Genomic DNA, 21,055 nt, shown 5'->3' on the forward strand with positions numbered 1-21,055 from the left:
GCCGAAAAATCTCACAATTGTGGCAGAAAAGTAACGAGACTGATTTTTTATTTACCAAAGTTTTTATTTTTTCCAAACATCAATGTTATCCCCTTCAAAGTAGTTCCCTTGGGCAGCCACACACCGATGGAGACGTTGTTCCCACTGTTGGTAGCAGCGCTGGAAGTCTTCAACCGCTATGGTCTTCAGCATGTCCGTTACACTCTTTTGGATGTTTTCTAAAGTCCCGAAATGACGTCCTTTGAGGACATTTTTCAGTTTAGGAAAAAGTCACACGGACTGAGGTCAGATGAATAACGGGGCTGGGGAACCACAGGAATGCCTTTTTTCGATTGTCCTTCTGCTCAATTGTGAGGTTTTTCGGCACCATTTTGGCACAGACCTCTTGCATGTGCAAATGTTCAGTCAAAATTTGATGAATGGTAAATCTGTTCAAATTTAATTGTTCACTCAACATTCTTAATGTTAAACGACGGTCTGATCTCACAAGAGTGTTCACACGTTCGATGTTTTCATTGGTTTTCGAAGTTGAAGTCCTCCCTGAACGGCGTTCATCTTCAACGTGTTTTCTGCCTTCCAAAAATGATTTGTGCCAGCGAAAAACTTGAGCTCGGGATAAAGAATGTTCCCGTGAGCCTGTTTTAACTTTTCAAACGTCACACTTGCCGTTTAATGGCACAACGTTGCTCCGAATTCCGCTGTTCCATTTTGCGTGACGCACAACCAAAAACACAACTTCGCTAATAGCAGTCACAAAAATCACGTAGTTAACGGAAGGAGTTGAAACTCGCACTGAGCTATGGGAGGGTACTGATACACGTGCTCTATCAAGGACAACAGGGCAGCGTCGCCAGATCGCTTAGTGTTGCCAGTCTCATTACTTTTCTGCCACACCTCGTATAATATATAATCATAAAATGATAGGCTATATGTCACTAATTATTACGCATTTCTACACTGTAAAAAAAATGATGTTAAATTTACGGTAAAAAACTGGCAGCTAGGGTCGCCAGGATTTTACTGTAAAAAAGAAGGTAACAATATTTTTTGGTCTACGCTACACTTTAAAAAAATAATGTTAAATGTACGGTAAAACCTGGTAGCTGAGTTGCCAAAATTGTATGTAATAAATAAGGTGACAATATTTTGAGGTCTACAGTATAAATTTGTAGTAAAAACTATTTGGACTTTGCAACAAATTCCAACAGAAGGGAATGTTTAACCATAACCAGAAATTCATGTTGTGTAAAAACTATGACAATCAATAAACAATACGTACTGGCAGAGTCAAACCCCAGTGCACAGTTTGCATCAGTTAAGTAACAACAACCAACAACAAGCATATATCATTTAATTATACACATTAAAAACACTTCAATGTTTAAAGAAGTTACGGCCCGTAGTCTGGTGGGGAAGTCAAGTTTTCTTTTGCGGTGTATGGTGTCCCACTTATCGAATACAACCCACCATAAATCAGCTTCCATAACCTCAAAAAACAAACCTTCAGCACGTGGGGAAAAATCAGTCTGCTAACTTAGGTGAAGTTTTTTCCCCTCCTATTCCAAGGTATGCGGTTCACCAGGATCGATATTATAAAAAGGGGCGTGTCCTTATGCAAATATCGTAACCGGTTTTACTGAAACAGCGATTTACCGTTTTACATTTGACGGTTGTTTACCTTCATTATTTAGCAGTTTTACACTGTAAAATTAACAGATTTTTTTCACTATAACTGTAATGCATCAATAAACGGTATTTAGCATATTTTGAAGGTAGAAAAATATTGATTTTACAGAACTTGCTGTAAAAAATAATGACATGTATTGTTTAAGTAATTTTCAGTAAACATAAGGTAACTTTCCTTTTTTTCAGAAAAGGTCTTTTACTTTCACCATTTACAGTATTTGTACCATTAAATTTACTGACATTTTTTACAGAGTATGGATAACACTAGCTGTACCCCATTGCTTCGCCCACCTAGTATAGAAATGGGACAAACTTTAAAAATCAATAGACGTTGGCACTGTATCTGATGGTGTTCAGCTCGTTCCCGGCATGGGGCGTAAAGCAGATGGCTGTGATATCTCTGACAATCTCCAGCTACCCTCTGAAAGACATGGAGCTCTGATCTCTCTCTCCAAAACGTCAAACGTTCCTCCTTAACAATCTCTACAAGCAGGTATCGCTAGCTAAGCGGAGGCGAGGTGCGCTCCAACACGTGGCGAGACGTCGACCAACTCGAACAGAGGCTGGCGAGTGAATGAGGAAGGCCCCGCCCCCCTGGTCTCGGCCCACAGCCACGCTCTTGGATTTGTACAAATACATCTGTACCCACAAGCGAACTCTGGTTCGCAAAATCAACCGGAAAGTTCAAGCAAACTATAGTAAACACGCAAATCTAAATCTGCTAAGTTATTCTCTCGTCAAAAGCGGAGAGACAGAACGCGCTTGGACCACCACATTTTTAAGACCGTTTCTTAGCGAGCCCCTATGGGCCAAGGGTAACCTACATTCCAAATTTCAAGTCCCAAGTCCTCGTGGTTCGGGAGATTTCGTGATGAGTATTTGGCTTTTATATCTACGTACAGTATAGAAATAATCATTATGCATTCATACGGATAGAAACAGCAGGGCACCGATGGATACCTTTGCCTAGGGCCCCCAAAAACCAAAGAACGGCCCTGCCCCAGCAAACAAACAGACACTGGGTTAGCATAGGCCGAGCGTGGGCACACATATTGGCTCTTTGTGGGCAGCAAACAATAACCCAACTGGGATCTGAATATCGGGGCTCAGTGTAGGGAAACAGACATGAAGGCCAAATTTGGTCACAAACCTGACAGAACTCTATACCTTACTTTTCTATCCATCCATTTTCTATACCCACTTATTCAGGGAAGGGTAAGGGGCACATGGAGCTAATCCTAGCAAGCAATGGGTACAGGCTAGAACCTCCCCTGAGCAGACCACCAGCCCAACGCACACACACAACATTGGGGCCAGTTTAGCCCCACCAGTCCACCCAACCAGCACAGCTTTGGACTGTGGGAGGAAACCAACATGGACACTGGGAAAACATGCAAACTCCTGTTGAAGCAGATTAGGCAGCACGGGCACCCTCAGCCCCAATAAATACCACTTGGGGTCTCAGGACAGGCAGCAGAATCAAGCTTTATTGTATGGCGCACACGGAGACTCAATTCAGATGACCTGAGTGAGCAGCCATAGGCATCTCTTCCATTTATTACAATCCTTATCATCCTCGTCTGACTCCTATCATTTCACTGCTCTAATTTTGCCTCGGATATTTTTTAACTGAGGGGGTGTTGAGCCCCTCTCTGTCCGTCATGTCTGTCCTTACTCCCTACTAGCTCAGCGCTTGCTACCTTTATTTATAGGCAAAGAGTTCCCATTCCAACTCTAAGCGAGGGGCCCGTCCTTCTCCAGCTCTCGCCATAAATATTCGCCACTTAGGTTGTTCACTGAATGTTTAAATCAGGGGTGCCCAATGCGTTGATCGTGATCGACCGGTAGATCACAAAGGTAGTGCAGGTAGATTGTGTTGCATTCAAAAAAAATTGTATTTTTTAAACATTAGTCTATCATATATCCTCCCTATGGCATTTGCCACTTGATTGGCATACTGGGTGACCAGTCTGAGTCTAACACGCTGATCATCCCGCATGCACGATCAAACGCACGAGCTACTGCAAAACTCCAGCTGTGATCGAGTTAGCCTTCCAATTTATAGAAGGGATTAAAAACAAAAAATGTCTGAGGAGGGTATGGGCTGGATGTGGAATTTTTTTCTCACAATGTCACAATCGAAGTGCGTTTGTCTGACGTCCGAGGTTCGATCCCCGATGAGGGGGTGCAGTGAGTGTGTATGCCTGATGAGCCCAAAATAGGGCGAAACACGTGTCACGTACTCTTTGCATTATTTGACCGTTAACTATGTAACCATCTATGATCTGCTTCTCGCAACTGAGAGGGCACCGTGGTGGATGTCTGCCGACTTGCAGACAAACCACACGCGTTACCTGGTAGGTAACCACTCATACAATCAGATTGTGATTCAGACTTCAGACTTTGAATGCTATATATATATATATATATATAATTTTTAATGTAGGTAGATCATTTCGACCTGGTCATTTTAAAGTTAGCTTGCAAGCCCCTGGTTTAAATGAACGCATGCCATTACGCCGCGTTAGTCAAAGTTTTTTTTTTCCCAAGCACCTCATGATGCTCTGCATGGCCAATGTGACATCACAGAGCTTTAGCTGCCATGTGCAGAACTGACACACACGTCTACTGTAAGACTGTTGGTGACTTGACAGTTTGGAGTGCCTAATGCCCCTAACCGTACTCCGCTGCTGCTACAGGCCACAGAACACACACTGGGGACACGACATGTCGACTCTTCCACTGTTCGAATGACACACAACGTGGCCAGAATCACTCAATTGTAATGAATGCACAGTTGTAAGTAGGACAGAATCTGGAGATGAAGTATAATAATAATCAGGAGCCGAGGTAGAAAGCGGGAGGATGAGAATCAGATAAAAAATAACCCAAACGTAAATCGAGAGAATATTTCACGTAAACCTAACCCAAAATGCACATTGTAAATCAAAGGTGAAGAACAGAAAACAATAGCCAGAGAGATCTTTATCAACGATGACGCTAGAGTTGGAAGTTTGGAATTAGTCACAAATTCGTGTATGACGCTGAGCTTTGTACCGTCATGGCTATTAACGTCACGCATTGCACACTTACCTAGTAACAGCCTGGCAACTGCACAGTACAAACTGCAAACAATGGTGCTAAACACAAAATGGTTCCTTGGGGAGACATAAGTCAGTTCTCGTTACCCGCAAGGTTTACATTCCTGTTAAAAAACCCACAAATACGGAAACCGTAGATTCTGAAGCATTGATTCTGTGTGAATAAGAGGCTGGGTGCCAGCGAGGGGCGCCCGCTCAGTGAAACTGAAAACAAGATGTCAACCTTTTCAGTCACTGGGTGTTTTTCTTCCTGCAGATGACACCATGACACCTACGGATGTGCATCAGCCCACCTCGGGGACATCCACTCAAGGTGAGAGGTGACACTTACTCTTCATCGGTCACTGGTGTCATTAATAACAGGGGATTATGGAGATCGATACTGCTGTGACTGATTGTGTGCCATTTTTCACACAGCCCGAGAGACCTCAGGAGCCCCCAGAAGCACACAGTCATCAACCCTCAGGGCATCCACTCAAGGTGAGATGTGGTATCATTTCTACAATTCTCGTATGGTTTCTCATTTTGTTTTGATTTAATAACAACATTCTGATATTTTTGAGATGTGCACTCCACCATTTTGTATGTTTATTTAGATTGCCACCATTTTATATGCTTTCTTAGCAGCCATGATGGGTCACATGATTGCCACATGGCCTCGTCATTGGCTGCCTATATATATACTGTGGTGACTCCCATTGGTTGTTGTCCAAGTTTGTGGACTTTATCCTTTGAGAGAATTAGTTTATGCACAATCTCCAGGTTTCAACATTTTGGTTTCTGGTTAGGCTTAGACACGTCAGTTGTTTGAGATCTTTTGGGTTTTTAACGCATGCACAGCTTTTGACTTTGATTTCTCCCTTCATCTTCTCGTCCTCTTCATAAACTGTGGACATTTCTTTCATGGCACAGTCCAGGAAGTCAGGAATTCTGTCTTTTCCAGTGCGTGTGGCTTTCTCCTTACAAGAGTGTGTCTTATCAACGATTGCGTCGAAACAGACATATGAAAAGACATGACAAGATATGAAAAAGCTCTGAGGGACAAGAAGAAGGACAGTGTCTGAAAGTCAAAACTGAGGGGACAATAAATGAAAATACCGAAACTGAAAACGAAGTCACGTGTGATTCATCAAGTCCTTCGCTAATATATTCAGTCATGTTTCCGATGGGAGTGTTAGCTCTTTGGAAATATGTTCTTTTATATTGCGGCGTTTTAATAAACCTTTATTTAAATAATTCTAAATTATAATGGCGATATCCCTCTTTTCAGCGATAGGCGGCGACAAAATCACAGAAAAGACAGAATATACTTAGCTTGTTTAATGCGGCTTACGTTGCTGTACAGACAGGAGAAACAAGTCAGCTTCATTTCACCGAAGAGTTCATTTTCGGGGAGTCGGTCGTGTAGAAACTGCTTCTTTTTGTCACAACGGAGGTGGCTTTTGGACCTATAGCTTTCGTTTTCTACACGCCCCAGGCTCCCATTACATTTCCAGACAATTTAGTGCTGAACATCAAACAGTCGGTTCAAATGACACTTAGTCCTTTTTAGGGTTTACAACACAGCCTTCCAGATGTCCCTGTCTGTCTTTATGCTTTGCTTGGCCCAGCAATTCTGAATGCTGACACTCTAAGCTAAATCTGGCTCAGCTCTTTATAGCATTTTACGCAGAAAAAGAATGAAAAATGCATAGAAAAAGATATAAAACAGATACCGTGACACGATTCTTAATATTATAACAAGTCATCAAACATTTTTAGCTGCAAATCCAGAAACTTGGACACGTATCTCAGTCTAGAAAAACGCTCCTAATGAGTACAAAAATCTCACACATAGTCACACATATCGGGTCCAGCTTGTAGGAGTAAAATGTTTGATCAGTTTTCCTAATTTACGAATCTACTGCTAACATCTCCAGGATTAAGGAGAGCATGTGAGTTGTGAACTGCCAGAAAGTGACATTCAGGGAGAGATTGGTATGCACTTCTCGGTAAAAGGCTGAATTCTTTTTGATTTAAGCCGATAATCTTTTTTTAGGCTCAAAAGGGGAAATTGCCTTTTCACAATACCTTTGGAGGTCAGAATGCAGGGTCGGCCATTGTACAGAACCCCTGGAGCAGTTTGCAGGTTAAGGGTCTTGTTGTAGGGCCCAACGGAGGAAGATCTCTTCCGGTAGTAAAGCGATTTGAACCCACAACCTTCCAGATACCAGTAGAGATCCATAACCATTGGGCTGCCACTGGAGAACCATGAACTTGTAAAAAGATACCAGTCTGTCAGATGGAATACAATTCGTAACAGATCTTGTAAACTACGTAATTTGATCCATCTACGTGGAGAAGCCATGCACTGTCAGCAGAAACAAAAGTGTTGGCAACGTTGCCTTTTATTGGCCACGGGGGACATCTAGCTTTGCAAGAGCGATGATTTGGGATTGTCACAACCAACCATTTCTCAACCTTTTGCACCAGACTTTGAACGTCCTTACAACGCATGAGATAATACTCAGATTTATACACTTCCACACCAGCCCACCTGAGGTAACATTAAAGCAAGATGCATTCATGCAGTTTGCCCACACATAACGATTATTGCCCTACGTGCGGTTGATGAGCGAGCCTGTAAGAATCACCAGAGCTTGCACAGGATCAACACACAGATGATGGGGCTGGATGGATGAAATGTCTCCCAGGTCATGTGGGAACCAGGGCAGTCCTCCCCTGGCAGTGCCCTCTGGCGGTCCCCAAAGACCCCAACAGGGCTGTGTTTCCCATGCAACCCTGCAGGTGTCCTAACCGGGTTTAGTCCTAAGGAACACTGTCACCTGTCATGTTTGGGAATGACCTGCCTCCTGGTGAGTCCATTTTCCCAGTCCTTCCATTATGGCCTCCTTGCTGGGTTTGAATCCTTCCTTTCTCCCAGTCAAGATGCCTGTCCTTCCTCTCTGGCACTTACAGCATCTATATATCTATCTGTCTTCATCCTGCTGCCATTACTTCAACTCAGGAACACAAAAGGGAGGCGAGGAGCACAGCCATGCTAGCCAGCTAATGCCACGGCAGGGCACCGAGTCACTCAAGTGGTTTAAATGGAGCTATTCAGGTTACCCCTGGAGTTCTAGTGAGAACAATGAAAAACGTTACAAAAACGTGAACGGACAACAATCAAGGGTGCATGGAAAAATGAGAAAATGTACTAAAAATGAAAAATCCCAAAAAAATCAAATCAACGAGAAGCTGAAACACAAAGAAGACGTGCTTGTCCGGGGGGGTGTTTGCCATTTTCTCACGGCCTCTGCTAATTCTCGGTTTTCAGCTCCTAAGGTTAACTCAAGCCCACCTGCTTCAAGCCCTCCTGCCACCGCACTAAGTACCACCAACAGCCTGGCATCCTCAAGTTCTCATCCCACCACGACAGACTGGCTGCCCAGCAGAACGACGACAGCCACATCCAGCACCTCAAGCCGGAGATCTCAGCAGACCACCAGCGTCCTCCAGCTGCACCCTCAGATTGCAGGTAACCGAGCGGCTGTTGTTATTACATGTTATTACATGTTATTACATGTCTCACGTCTTGTGTAATTTGGTTTTTCCACTGGGGATCTGAAACATTTCCACAGAGGTTTGCAGCCTCAGGGAATTTGAATTCATTGCTGATGTCTTTGTCTGTTTGGTCTGAAACTACTGGATATTTATTTGTATTATCATTAAGTTTTGTATTTTACTGCTTCTCCATTTTGGTTTTTGTGGTCAGCACGATTTTCGTTGATAAGGGCTCATGTCGTGTGACGGGCAGTCAGCAAGATCTGTGTGTGAAGTCCCTTCTAAGATGTGCTGTGCCTTCTCTCCAGGGCCCCCTGGTTTTTGACTTCTTCCTTGTTCCTTTCTGACCCCAAATTTTATCTCGTGTTTTGGATAACCGTTTTCAAATTTTGACCCTCATCTTGTTTTTTGACTTTTGTTCCTCCTCCTCTATCGCTCAAGTGACTGACTGCTGTTTTATCTCTTCGCAGAACAACATTTATTTCTAGAGCACATTTTCATACAAGTAGTGGAGCTCAAAGTGCTTTACAGGATGAAGAAAGAGGAAAAACCAAAATAAATAAGAATTAAAGAGAACACTAATTAACATCAAATAAAAGTAAGGTCCGATGGCCAGGGAGGACAGAAAAAACAAAAAAAACTCTGAAAAAATAAAATCTGCAGGGGCACCAAGGTCACGAGACCACCCAGCACCCTGTAGGCATTCTACCCAACATCAATGACCTCAATCAGTCCTCGTGGTATTCAGGGTTCACATCGAAGGACCTAATGATGACGGTCACGTGGACTTCTGGCCTTTAATCCATCAATGGAGGGACATCACGGTGCTTTGATCAGGTGGTGGTGGCGCAGGTCGCCACAACAGAAAACTGGAAAAAGAACAGAAGAGAGAGTCGGGGTTAGTATGGATTTGGGATCCACCATGAATAGTAATGATAATTAACTGAATATGCAGAGCATCAGGATTAAACTAAAATAAGAAGTTATGAGAAGGCCATGTTAAAGTAATGTGTTTTCAGCAGTGTTTTAAAGTGCTCTACTGTATCAGCCTGGCGAATTCCTATTGGCAGGCTATTCCAGATTTGAGGTGCATAGCAGCAGAAGGCCGCCTGCCCGCCTCACCACTTCTTTTAAGTTTTGTTCTTGGAATTCTAAGGAGACACTCATTTGAAGATCTGAGGTTACGATTTGGAATATAAGATGTCAGACACTCTGATATAAAAGATGGAGCAGATTATTTAAGGCTTTGTAAACCATCAGCAGGATTTTAAAGTCAATTCTAAATGACACAGGTGACCAGTGTAGTGACACTCAGACTGGTGTGATGTGCTCAGATTTTCTTTTCCTAGTTAAGATTCTAGCAGCTCCATTCTGCACTCGTTGTCACTGATTTATATCTTTTTTGGTGGTCCTGAGAGGAGTGCGTTACAGTAATCTAGTCGACTGAAAACAAAAGCGTCAACTCATTTCTCAGCATCTCTCAGTGATATAAGAGGTCTAACTTTACTTATGTTTCTTAAGTGAAAAAATGCTGTCCTAATGATCTGATGAATATGTGATTTAAAATTCAGATTACAGTCAACAATCACCCCTAAGCTTTTTACCTCCGTCTTGACTTTTAATCCTAATGTATCCAGTTTATTTCTAATAGCCTCATTATATCCATTATTGCCAATCATTAAAATTTCTGTTTTTTTCTTTATTTAGCTTGAGAAAATTACTATTCATCCATTTAGAAACACAAGTAAGACATTGTGTTAATGAATCAAGAGAGTCGGGGTCATCAGGTGCTATTGACTAAGTACAGTTGCGTGTAACAACATTTATTTCTAGAGCACATTTTCATATAAATAATGCAAGTCAAAGTTCTTTACACGATGAAGAAAGAAGAAAAGGACAAAATAAATAAAAATTATAATAAGGGAACACTAATTAACATAGAAAAAAAAGTCTAATGGCCAGGGAGGACAGAAAAAACAAAAAAAAAATTCCAGACGGGCGGAGACAAAAATAAAATCTGCCACGAGACCACCTGACCAGCCCCCTGTAGGCATTCTACCTCACATCAATGACCTCAATCAGTCCTCATGGTATTCAGGGTTCACATCGAAGGACTTGATGATGACGGTCACGTGGACTTCTGGCCTTTAATCCATCAATGGAGGGACATCACGGTGCTTTGATCAGGTGGTGGGGGCACAGAACCGGAAAAAGAACAGCAGAGAAGGTAGGGGTGAGTACGGATTACGGAGCCACCAGGAATGATATTGATAATTCAATGCATATACAGAGTATCAGGATTAAACAAAAATGAAGTTATGAGAAAGCCACGTGTTTTTAGCAGTGTTCTCCACCATATTAGCCTGGCAAATCGGTAAACTCATATTCCAGATTTGAGGTGCATAACAGCAGAAAGCCCCGCCTCACCACTTCTTTGAATTCTAAGCAGACACTCATTTGAAGACCTAAGGTTGCGATTGGGAGTATAAGGTGACAGACATTGTGAAATATAAGATGGAGCAGATTATGGATGTGTTGGGGGAGTGCAGCACGTCTGTAGACCAGTTACAACAGGCCTGGACTGGTTTTGATGTGTGCTATTATTTCAATTACCATTTGAGAAATTGGAGAGATCAGCTTGAGATACGCTAGCAAGTGCTGCAGTGCCTCTAGGGAATGAGTCCCAATTTGTGTTTGAACTCGATGTTAGCACGTCGTTCAAACTGCGACACTGCGCACGTCTAACTCAGACGGTCCTTAAATCTAGACTACACGCCAAAACCAGTCCAGACCCGTTGTAACTGGTCTACAGACGTGCTGTGCTCCCCTCCACAACAATGTGCGCATAATCTGACCTCTCACTCTCCCGCCTTTTTGACTGCCCTTCATATTTTGTTTTGCAGGTAGGTGTATGAAGTTCACACGTGGGTGCCGTCCGTTTGAATTCAGGATTCCCATTCACTTCACTTATGACTCTTTCGAAATTGAAATGAATCGTTACCAGCGAATAAGAACTCGTAACTAGTGATTCTGCTGTTCATCTTACAAGCACAATAGAGCAGTGATATTAGAATGCATTAATTGTTCTTCTTGTATGATGCGTTATTAGAATTGTTTTAAAAAGAACATTTAAACATAATATTAATTCAAAATTTGTGCTTCTGTATATTCATCAAAGTAGTCTTATAAAACTGAACCTTATAAAAATATGACTTTAATTTCTAACAATTATTTTCTTTCTACCTTTACTTACACTTTTTAATGTCTTATTGACCGCACCAGACGTGCTTCATTCACTGATTCTTTTCAATTTGGACTGAATGATTACCTGCTGTCCCAAAACTGCCCACTAGAGGGGGATATATCATAAACCCTGGCCAAATACAAGAGCAAACAAGGCTTCATTCTTAGAAAATTCTCCTCAACAACAAGGGAGTTCTGTGGAGCACAAAAGGCACAAAGGGAGTTTCCCAAAACAATACGGCAATTCCATGCAAACAAAAAAAAAAGTCAGAATACACAAAATAGAGCGGAATGTCAAAAATGACCAAGTAAATCACAAAAGCAGAAACACTGCCGTAAAAAAAAAAAATAAATAAAATAAAATAAACTCACCAACTGCCTAGCAAAGTCGAATAAACTGCCAGGAACTGTGGGAAACTCTTCACCTTTATAGGACTAAGGGCGGTCCCTAGCAGTGATAGGCATGTGGCCCCGCCTTTTGTGGAACTGCCCACAAGATACCAGGCACATAACAAAGGGCTAATAGACAAAGCAGATAATTAACAGAAGGTACATTGACGTAAATAAACGACTAAAAAATGAACAAAAAGAACATAAAACAAGGAACTGAAGCCCAGCCATGGGAGGAACCCTGGTTACAGATTTTCATTCATTTGACTCATGGACTGAATCATTACCCGAGAGCAAGACGCACATTTCAAATTCATTTAACCCTTTCAGCCCCAGATTTTCTGTTTTTTTATGGGAAAAATGATTTTGTGAGATATTCTATCTTTGGAGTGTCTAGGAAGCTCAAAAATGAAAGACAAAAACACCAAAACAATGATCACTATTATTATACAATAGCTGCCAAATACCTCAATCTTCTAGAGGAAAGCGTCCATTTTCATTTCCGTGTTTCATGGACTGTATGCCAGTCTCTCCAGCCTGTGCCAATAGTAGCATGCCTGCTGCAAACGTTCCTGTGCTTTACAAAAATGGCTGCATATATAAATATAGATGTACTAGTAATAGGATGCCAGGGCCAAAGGGTTAATTCTCCAGCTGAAACATCAGCCACAAGGAGTCACGGGATTCCCATTCACTTGATTCACAAATTCAGTCATCACTCGACAATGAGGCGCGCCATTCTCGTTCATCTGATTCTCAAGCTAAGTCATTATCAGCAAACGAGTCACGTGATACTCGCTCATGTTGCCTGTGAAGAAGTCGCACAGTTCTTCTTCACTTATGATTCTCAGCCATATCATTTTATTTTAATTATGCATTTTTCCTACATTGTTATACTTCCTGTTACACTATGAGTTATCCGCATATTTACTCTGTCTATAGATATAAAAGCCAAATACCACTGACTCACTCATCACGAAATGAGGGCTTGGGACTTGAAATTTGGAATGGCCCATAGGGGCTCGCTAAGAAACAGTTTTAAAAATTTCATGGTCCAAGTGCGTTCTGCTTGTGTGTCTCTCCGCTTTTCACGACAGAATTACTTACCGGATTTAGATCGGGTTGTTTTCTATAATTTGCTTGACTTTTCTGGTTGATTTTGTGACTTCTCTCATCACGCTAAGTACCAGAGTTCGCTTGCGGTACCGATGTATTTATACAAGTCCAAGAGAGTGGCTGTGGGCAGAAAGTATGGGAGCGGGGCCTTCCTCATTCACTCGCCAGCCTCTGTTCGAGTTGGTCGACGTCTCGCCACGTGTTGGAGCGCACCTCACCTCCGCTTAGCTAGGGATACCTGTTTGTTCAGCAGTCATTATCATCTACAGATTGTTAAGGAGTAACGTTTGACGTTTTTGAGAGCTCCAGGGGCCTCATGCATAACGGCGTGCGTAGAATTCGCACTATAACATGACGTAAGCACAAAAACCAAAATGTGTTTACGCACAGAAAAATCCAGATGCAGGAATCTGCGCAAACTCCAACTTCCATGTTCTTCCACTCCATAAATCCCGGTCAGCGTGAAAAGTAACGCTCGTGCACGGCCTTCTGTCCCGCCCCAACTCCTCCCAGAATTACGTCTCTTTGAATATGCAAATCAATATAAATCACCCTTAAGCTCAGCCTTCTGTGAAAAGACACGGGGGAAAATATAAGAATTTCAGCGAATACCAGCAAATTAACTTCAAGGCTCAAGTTCACAAAGTCGCACAGTGCCTGAAATAAAAAAGAAGTTGTCAGATATCAAAGTCGCCATGAAAAGGAGAGTCGTGGCCCACCGTTTGAGTGTCACATGAAAGCTTATTAGGGTACAGAGAAAAAAAAGGCACACAGTGGGGAAAAAAGCACAAAATGTCAACTTCAATCTCGACATTTCCACATTAATCACGTAGTTTATTTTGTCATTTAGTAGAACATCATAAACTTCATCTTAAAATCGTTTAATTAACCAGTTTCTCAAATCACATCGTAATTAAAGTCGCACGTTAAATGCTTTGTTTTGTATTTGATCTTCTACTCGTATGTGCTCTGTGTGTGTGAATCACTACTTGCTTCTTAAACCGGCTCTCTTCCTCCGACAGGACACAAAATCCATGACATTCGTGATATTACAGCTCTCTGAATAACTCAAACACTGAGATGTATACGTGATGTCATTTTCATGATGATAGGAGTTAAAGCACGTTATTAAATATGAGTTTCACAGCGCAGTGATTGTGTGCGACCTTTGATGAAATAATTTATTGCAGCAGTACTCAGGGGCGGCTCTAGGCTTGTGGTGGCACTGGGCAGAGGAAGAATTAGTGGCTCCTTCGCCTGCCAATGTCAATAAGGTATCTTATACACGCCGGATGGCCTCGTCCATTGTAGACACTGCATAGCCGCCTCGTGCTCATGACACAAGCATTTAACTTTGGGCGAAATTTGTCGCTGCGTTTTTAGCTGTGTTGTTATTTTCTCTTTCTGTTTTATATTCAATATATATTGGCGTAGCCGTCACTGCAGTCAGTGCTTTTCTTTCCCCAAGTAACCGATCACCACACAATCAGCTCTGTAATAGAAGTTAAGCCATCTGTAAGCTTAGCGCCGATTCTTCAAAACGTTAAGGAACATTGAAATATCTTCGTAGTACATGTTTAATTATTCTATCCTTCACGCCAGTCCCAGTGAAGAATATAGATTATTAAAATGAAGTTCAAGTTTTATCTGTATAATTTAACAAACATATTTTGCTGCATTTCACCTTAAAAATGATATCGTCATCATATGTAAATACGCGCTTTATAAAGTGGCGCAGGTTGTGAGATATTATAACTGTAGTGCTATAAGTTTACAGTGAGGTGATTGTACTTATAAGTCCAGACAGTTCTACAAGGAGCAATTGATGGAGTGCATTTAAAGTTCTTGTCCGTACAGGAAAGGCTTTAAAACATTTTGCAGTGGCAGAGACAGCGTGTGCTTAATGCCGTATACCGATAATTCTCTTTCCGATCAGCTGCTGCTGTGATTCACACTCAGATACAGTGATATAAATACTCCGAGTGGTGCAGTGAGAGGAATATGGAAAAAGATGATCCACTGTGGGATCTGAGGTGCAGTGAGAGTAACAACGCTAAAGCAGTTATGGTATTTGGAATAGTTTGGCCATTCCGTGGACCATTACATTGTTACAAGTTAATTATAATCAGATGCATTAAACTAATAATATGTGGTGTGACAGATAGGGGGTGCTGTCTTCCCATTGAACCCTCAGACTAGACGCCAGACACCAGATAAAAGTCCCAATAATTTTATTTTTACAATAATAAAGTGCACAAAGCACCTTCACCTCCACTATTCTCAAATAAATCACAATAACAATAATCAATAATCCACAATAATAAATCCTCCACACCTCCCAGCAGCCCAGTCACCCTTCCTCCCAACTCGGCCCACTGTTGGGATCTCCCAGAGTCCTTTTAAATTTCTTGACCCGGAAGTGCTTCTTTCCCTCAGTCCATGTGATTTCCCAGCACTTCCGGGTCAGATGAAAATTCCTTCTTCTTCTTAGCCCGGAAGTACATCATCTCCTCTGTCCCCATGACTGGGAAGTACTTCTGGGCTATACGGACAATACCAGTCTCTGAGCCTCCCTGCAGCGTCCTCTGGTGGCCCCCATGGTATCCAGCAGGGCTGTGCATTAAAACTCCAAGGTCCATGAGGCACTGCTGGAATTCGGGACACCTCCATGTTGTAGGGAGAGCTCCATCTGGCGGCCTGGGGATATTGGCCTGGATAACCTGGCAGCCATATCCCACAGCGGGTAATTTCAGTGCATTTATAAAGCCGCTTCAGGAAAATAAGGAGTAATCGCACAGGAACAGTAGCACTGCTTTGACGCTGGGTGCCGCCAGTCTGCAAAACAGAGCGGAGAACTTGCGTACGACAAGATATGAGGTACTTTGCTTTATGCCAAGTGTAGGTTTTATACATCGTGATTTGAAAGTGGAAACGTTCTTACACAACATTTCTGTGCGTACGCACCGTTCATACATGAGGCCCCTGGTGCATAGCCTGGGCAGGAGAAGCAGGGGAGTCACCAGTAGAAAGAAGGCACCGGGCTTCCAGCCATTACTTTAACCTAATTTTTAAAGGATTTATTTATTGTGTTAACCTCCACAGTTCACCTGTGTTTATCGATTATTTATTTAAAGAGACACTGCACTATTTTTTTGGACACTGCTTTTGATTTTGTTGCTTTTAATAAAAGCACTCTGCACTTTTTGCACCATCCCCTTGCTTCATTGTTGTGCCACACTGCCTAGCTCATCGGTGACATTACTGACGGTGTCGGGTTGAAGGGCTCCCAGATGGAAGATGGCAGCATGAAGTAGAACCCGCATCGTCACACTGCTAAGATTCACACCATGATTTATTGATTTATTTTGGTGGAGATTCCCGGTATGCACCCCACCTTGGCCCGACCCTCACACACTCACAAGCAGAGACACAAAACCAACGAATGAATAAAACCCAATACACGACAACCACAACCAGACAAACCTCGCCTTTCTGCCACAGCAATACAGATATAACATAACAATGAACACTCACGACAACGTCCTTATACAGTCCAATACAGCAAAAGCAGGTGAAATGGTTTGGTGTGAAGATGACAATCCCGAGAATAGAAAACGAGTGAAACTGTCCTAGCAATAGTCCTGAGTGGCAAGGGGTGAGATTTGCAGGAGCGCTATTTTTGAAGACGCACAATGATGAATCCACACGACAGGCCGGTACGAGAGAGACGGTCCATCCATCTTAACGGGAAACAATCTAGGGGCACAGCTGATTTTTTTTTCAGATGACATGTAGGACAGGATACACAAAAACACCGATCTCCTGTTGCTCCGCCAGGCTCCCCTTTTCAACTTTCCCGCTGGCCTCTTTCGTCCCCAGCAGCCCCGACTTCCGTTCCAGTCATCCTATGTGGGTAATCCACCCCTTGGGCTGCTGGGAAATGGAGTTCTTCCCACGGTAGCACTGCTACAATGCCTCCTTGGCGTTAACCCGAGCATCTCTTGGGTTCAGAATTCCGCGTCTAAACGGTTAACCCTGAGGAGTATTGGTGGACTTCTATTTAGTATCTGTGTGTGTCTCAAGCAATACTCTTATGTTCCTTGCATTCTGTGGGAGGTTCCCCAATAGGCGGAGCCACCTGTCTATCGTAATTAACATCCTTGGTATTAACACCAAGACTGTCTTAGTCCCAGAATTCAATGCAAAGAAACGTTGAGTTGGGGAAACCCAGTTTACAGTGTTAAGGCTGAATAACCATCGGGACAGTGCTCTGGTGCCATCTTGAGGATGAAATAACATCACACTTTAAAAAGAATATTTTGCCACTCTATGGTAACTCATCAATATTCATGAGTGGGGCGGATCCTTCAACCAGAACAGAATGGTGTGCAAACAAGAGGCTGTAAAGCCAGTTTTTGAACAAACGGAAACTCAACCAATAGTTGAATTGAGAGTGAGGACAGAGTGACTTGGTCATCAGATGTTGATGCATGTGGCACCGTTTGACTGATCCACCGTGACTTATCTGATGAATACGGCTGGGTGAAGCTTCAGCGTGGCTCACAGTTAAAATGATTTCAGTCAAGCAGAAGGACAAGAAAGACAGTGTGGCAACCGTCCAGGTTTAAGTCAGGGCAAATGTGGACGTCACTAAGACCTGTGCGGTGGCACCACATAAGAACTCAAGGGACACGTGGATCCTGCAGATCAGACACTGACGTTGTACCCTCTTGTGTGCACTCAACAGAAAATCATTATAAGAAAAGTGTGCAAACAAACACGTTTCTACTGTCCTATGCGTTGGTGACTCTCTCAGAACACGGCACACAAAGAACACGTACCTAAAATCAATGCAGCAATGGACACTCGATGTACCCTCTGCCACTGTCATTATGTGAAGGTTTTAATATTTCTGTTACGTGTAATTACACTTTTCTTGTTTTCAATGCCTAACGTCCAAAGCCTAAGCAGACTACAACCGGGGGTACTTATTTTTTCACATGAACCTCTTCGGGCCGTTTGGAATAAGCAGGTTGAGAAAGTGAAGGAATAAACGAATGAATGAACGTTTTGAGATCTGCCACAAGATAAGAACCCTACCAGCCTCCTTCTCACCGCTTTTTGCTCTTCTCTGTCTTTCCCAACAGGAATCTTGCTGATGGAGAGAATGACGTGGCAGGAGGCCCAGCGGTTCTGCCGCCTGCACCACCGAGACCTGCTCAGCGTCACCAACGCCCACATCCAGCGCTCTTTGGCTTCAGTTCTGCGACGCCACCACGTCCCCGGAGTGTGGCTGGGCCTGCGAAAGCATGCGATGCTGGAGTACTGGTACTGGATTGGGAATGGGCAGCCAGTGCAGTACAGCTACTGGGAAGCGGGACAGCCTAATGGGACACTGGGGGAACTCTGCGGGATGGCCTCGAGGACCCCTGGTCACGAGTACACCTGGAGTGACCATTGCTGTGGCGCTCGGCTCAGCTTTGCCTGCCACTGACCTGTGCTGGTGGAGTCTGACGCCTCCTCAGATCCACAAAGAAGATATTAACTGATGCCCACCACCCGGGTACCCCATCAACCCGTCTGGACGCACATGGAAATGACCACCCGGCTCGATTCCAGCCTCTTTCACACAAGGACCTTCTTCAGGTTTTTCTTGTAAAATAATGCTAGATGTTGTGGCCGTTCAGTCTTTATAATTAAAGAGTCTTGATGTGATGACGTCTTCAAAAACAATGAAATGAGAAGATTTACATTAAGGAAGGAGAGATAAAATAAAAGAAATCAAATGTAATCCGTAGATGTTGTGCCCACACTTTGCCTTTCAAACTTCATTCTGTAATCACACGCTGACCTCCTTGTGAAAATCCAGTGCCACCGCCCTGCCCCTGCAACCCAGTAATGAACAAAAAACAGCAAGCAAGTTGACGTGATATCAAGTGTTGGATTTTTATTTCTTTTCTTTTCTTTCTACCTAAACGCCTGCACCTGAATTATTTTTGACAAATGTGATGTGTGTGACACGTCTGAGTCTGTGCCTGAGCGCCACCTCAAAAATGTATAAAGACGCACGTTGATTTGTACCTCTGACAGGCGCATAAATCTGACACCTAGTGGCAATGAGGGTGGGTTGGGGGGGATTTTCATGAGGTGACTTACTTTCACTTTTAATAAATTTATAAAAACGGATTTTTGTTTTGTCATACTAGGGTGTTGACTGTTCTTTGATGAGGGGGAAAAAAAATCGTTGGATCGATTTAAGACCAAGGCTGCCACAGAACAAAACGCGTGAAAAGAGAATGGCGGTCCGAATACCCTCTGTAGGCCCTCGAAATACCCTGAGGGCTATAAGAAGTACCTGCGGCCATCGCTGAGGTGCACTGGCATTGACCTTTCTGCTGTGACCAAATCCTTTGTGCATTAACCCTTTAAACTCAGCCCCATTGTTTTTAGAACAGAATGAAAATGCAAACTTTGTAAACAATTTACATAAACTCATTCATTTCCTCATTGCTAGAATTACAGCACAGTTTTGTAATGTTAAAATGCCATATTGCATACCCCGATACCACATTGCAATGTTTGCCTTTCTTCCCTTAAAGATGGCTGAATTGCTGCATCACAGCAACACCTCTCCCCTGTTCAGTTGTGTCCAATTTGACAGACAAACTGCTACCTCCTAAATAAAAGGGCTGTTTCAACTCTCAAATGACACCGCATTCCACTTTCGCCATTTTCTACTTATAAATTGAAGGTGCCAGATAGAAAGGACAGGCACCCTGGGCAGGCTAAAGGAAGGATTCCTACCCAGCCAGGAGGCTATAATGGAAGGAGCAGCTCACTCTCCCACACAACAGGGGGCACTGCTCCCTTTAGGACACTCAGAGGCCTGAGACACAGAAGACTGTTTAAAGTACTGCTTAGTACATTTTAATAAAAGATGTACCAAACTTAGATGTGCGATTTCTCCATTGACTCCAAAACACAGAAACTGGGAAATAGCAGCTCACTTCGTTGGGCCAGGAGTCAAACAGAAGTTGGTTGGAATGAAAACCTGCCGCCATAGGGGGTCCCTGGGGACTGAGTTTGGGAAGCCCTGCCATACAGAAATAACACAACCTTTACGTATCAAAAGTTTAACGAAAAGAGGCGAAGTTTGTGTAGCCGACTTCAATGGAATGAGAAACCCTGGACCTCCAGGACCTCCAGGACCTCCAGGATCGTGAGCAGTAACCCATTTATTTCTTTGTACAAAAGTAGAATGGAGTGTCATTAATGCACAATACCTGCACTGGCTACTCTCTGTTGCCCCTCATGCATCCATTACACTTTTCTATGCTAGAAATTATTACACTAATTATATTACTCATCTGCTGTGGGCTGGCACCCTGCCCGGGGTTTGTTTCCTGCCCTGCGCCCTGTGTTGGCTCAGATTGGCTCCAGCAGACCCCCATAACCCTGTAGTTAGGATATAGTAGGTTGGATAATGGATTATTATATTATTACACAATAAATTAGCTTATTATCCATTACTTATTTCTCCATAAGTTGTTGTCATTTCTATTTTATATAACGAGTACAGAGTGAAACCAAACAAACAGAACAAAAGAAGTTTTAAAAGTAGGAATATAAAGCGTAATACCGGGACCTATTTTCACCTATTATAAGTATAACATAATATATAGGATATACTATAAAAAGGTATATACAAAATAATTATGTACTTTGAAACATAAAGGTTCAATAAGTCAGTCAGCCAGTCATCGTTCAACCCGCTATATCCTAACTACAGCGTCACGGGGGTCTGCTGGAGCCAATCCCAGCCAACACAGGGTGCAAGGCAGGAAAAAAACCCTGGGTAGGGCGCCAGCCCACCGCAGGGCACACACGCCAAGCACACACACTAGGGACAAATTAGAATCGCCAATGCACCTCACCTGCATGTTTTTGGACTGTGGGAGGAAACCCACGCAGATACG

General features: G+C 43.0%; 1 protein-coding gene across 1 annotated transcript in view; it reads left to right on the top strand.

Annotated features, from left to right (window-relative positions):
• LOC120526938 (macrophage mannose receptor 1-like) overlaps positions 1-19,181 on the top strand; it is a 58,334-nt gene extending 39,153 nt beyond the window's left edge. The window contains exons 10-13 of the mRNA XM_039750039.1: positions 5,044-5,100; positions 5,205-5,267; positions 8,104-8,304; positions 18,227-19,181. Coding sequence (XP_039605973.1) covers positions 5,044-5,100; positions 5,205-5,267; positions 8,104-8,304; positions 18,227-18,573 — 668 coding nt within the window. The 3' untranslated portion in view covers positions 18,574-19,181. The remainder of the gene's footprint in view (positions 1-5,043; positions 5,101-5,204; positions 5,268-8,103; positions 8,305-18,226) is intronic.
• Positions 19,182-21,055: the final 1,874 nt, after the last annotated feature.

The sequence above is a fragment of the Polypterus senegalus genome, chromosome 3 (assembly GCF_016835505.1).
Source record: "Polypterus senegalus isolate Bchr_013 chromosome 3, ASM1683550v1, whole genome shotgun sequence".
Classification (NCBI taxonomy): Eukaryota; Metazoa; Chordata; class Cladistia; order Polypteriformes; family Polypteridae; genus Polypterus; species Polypterus senegalus.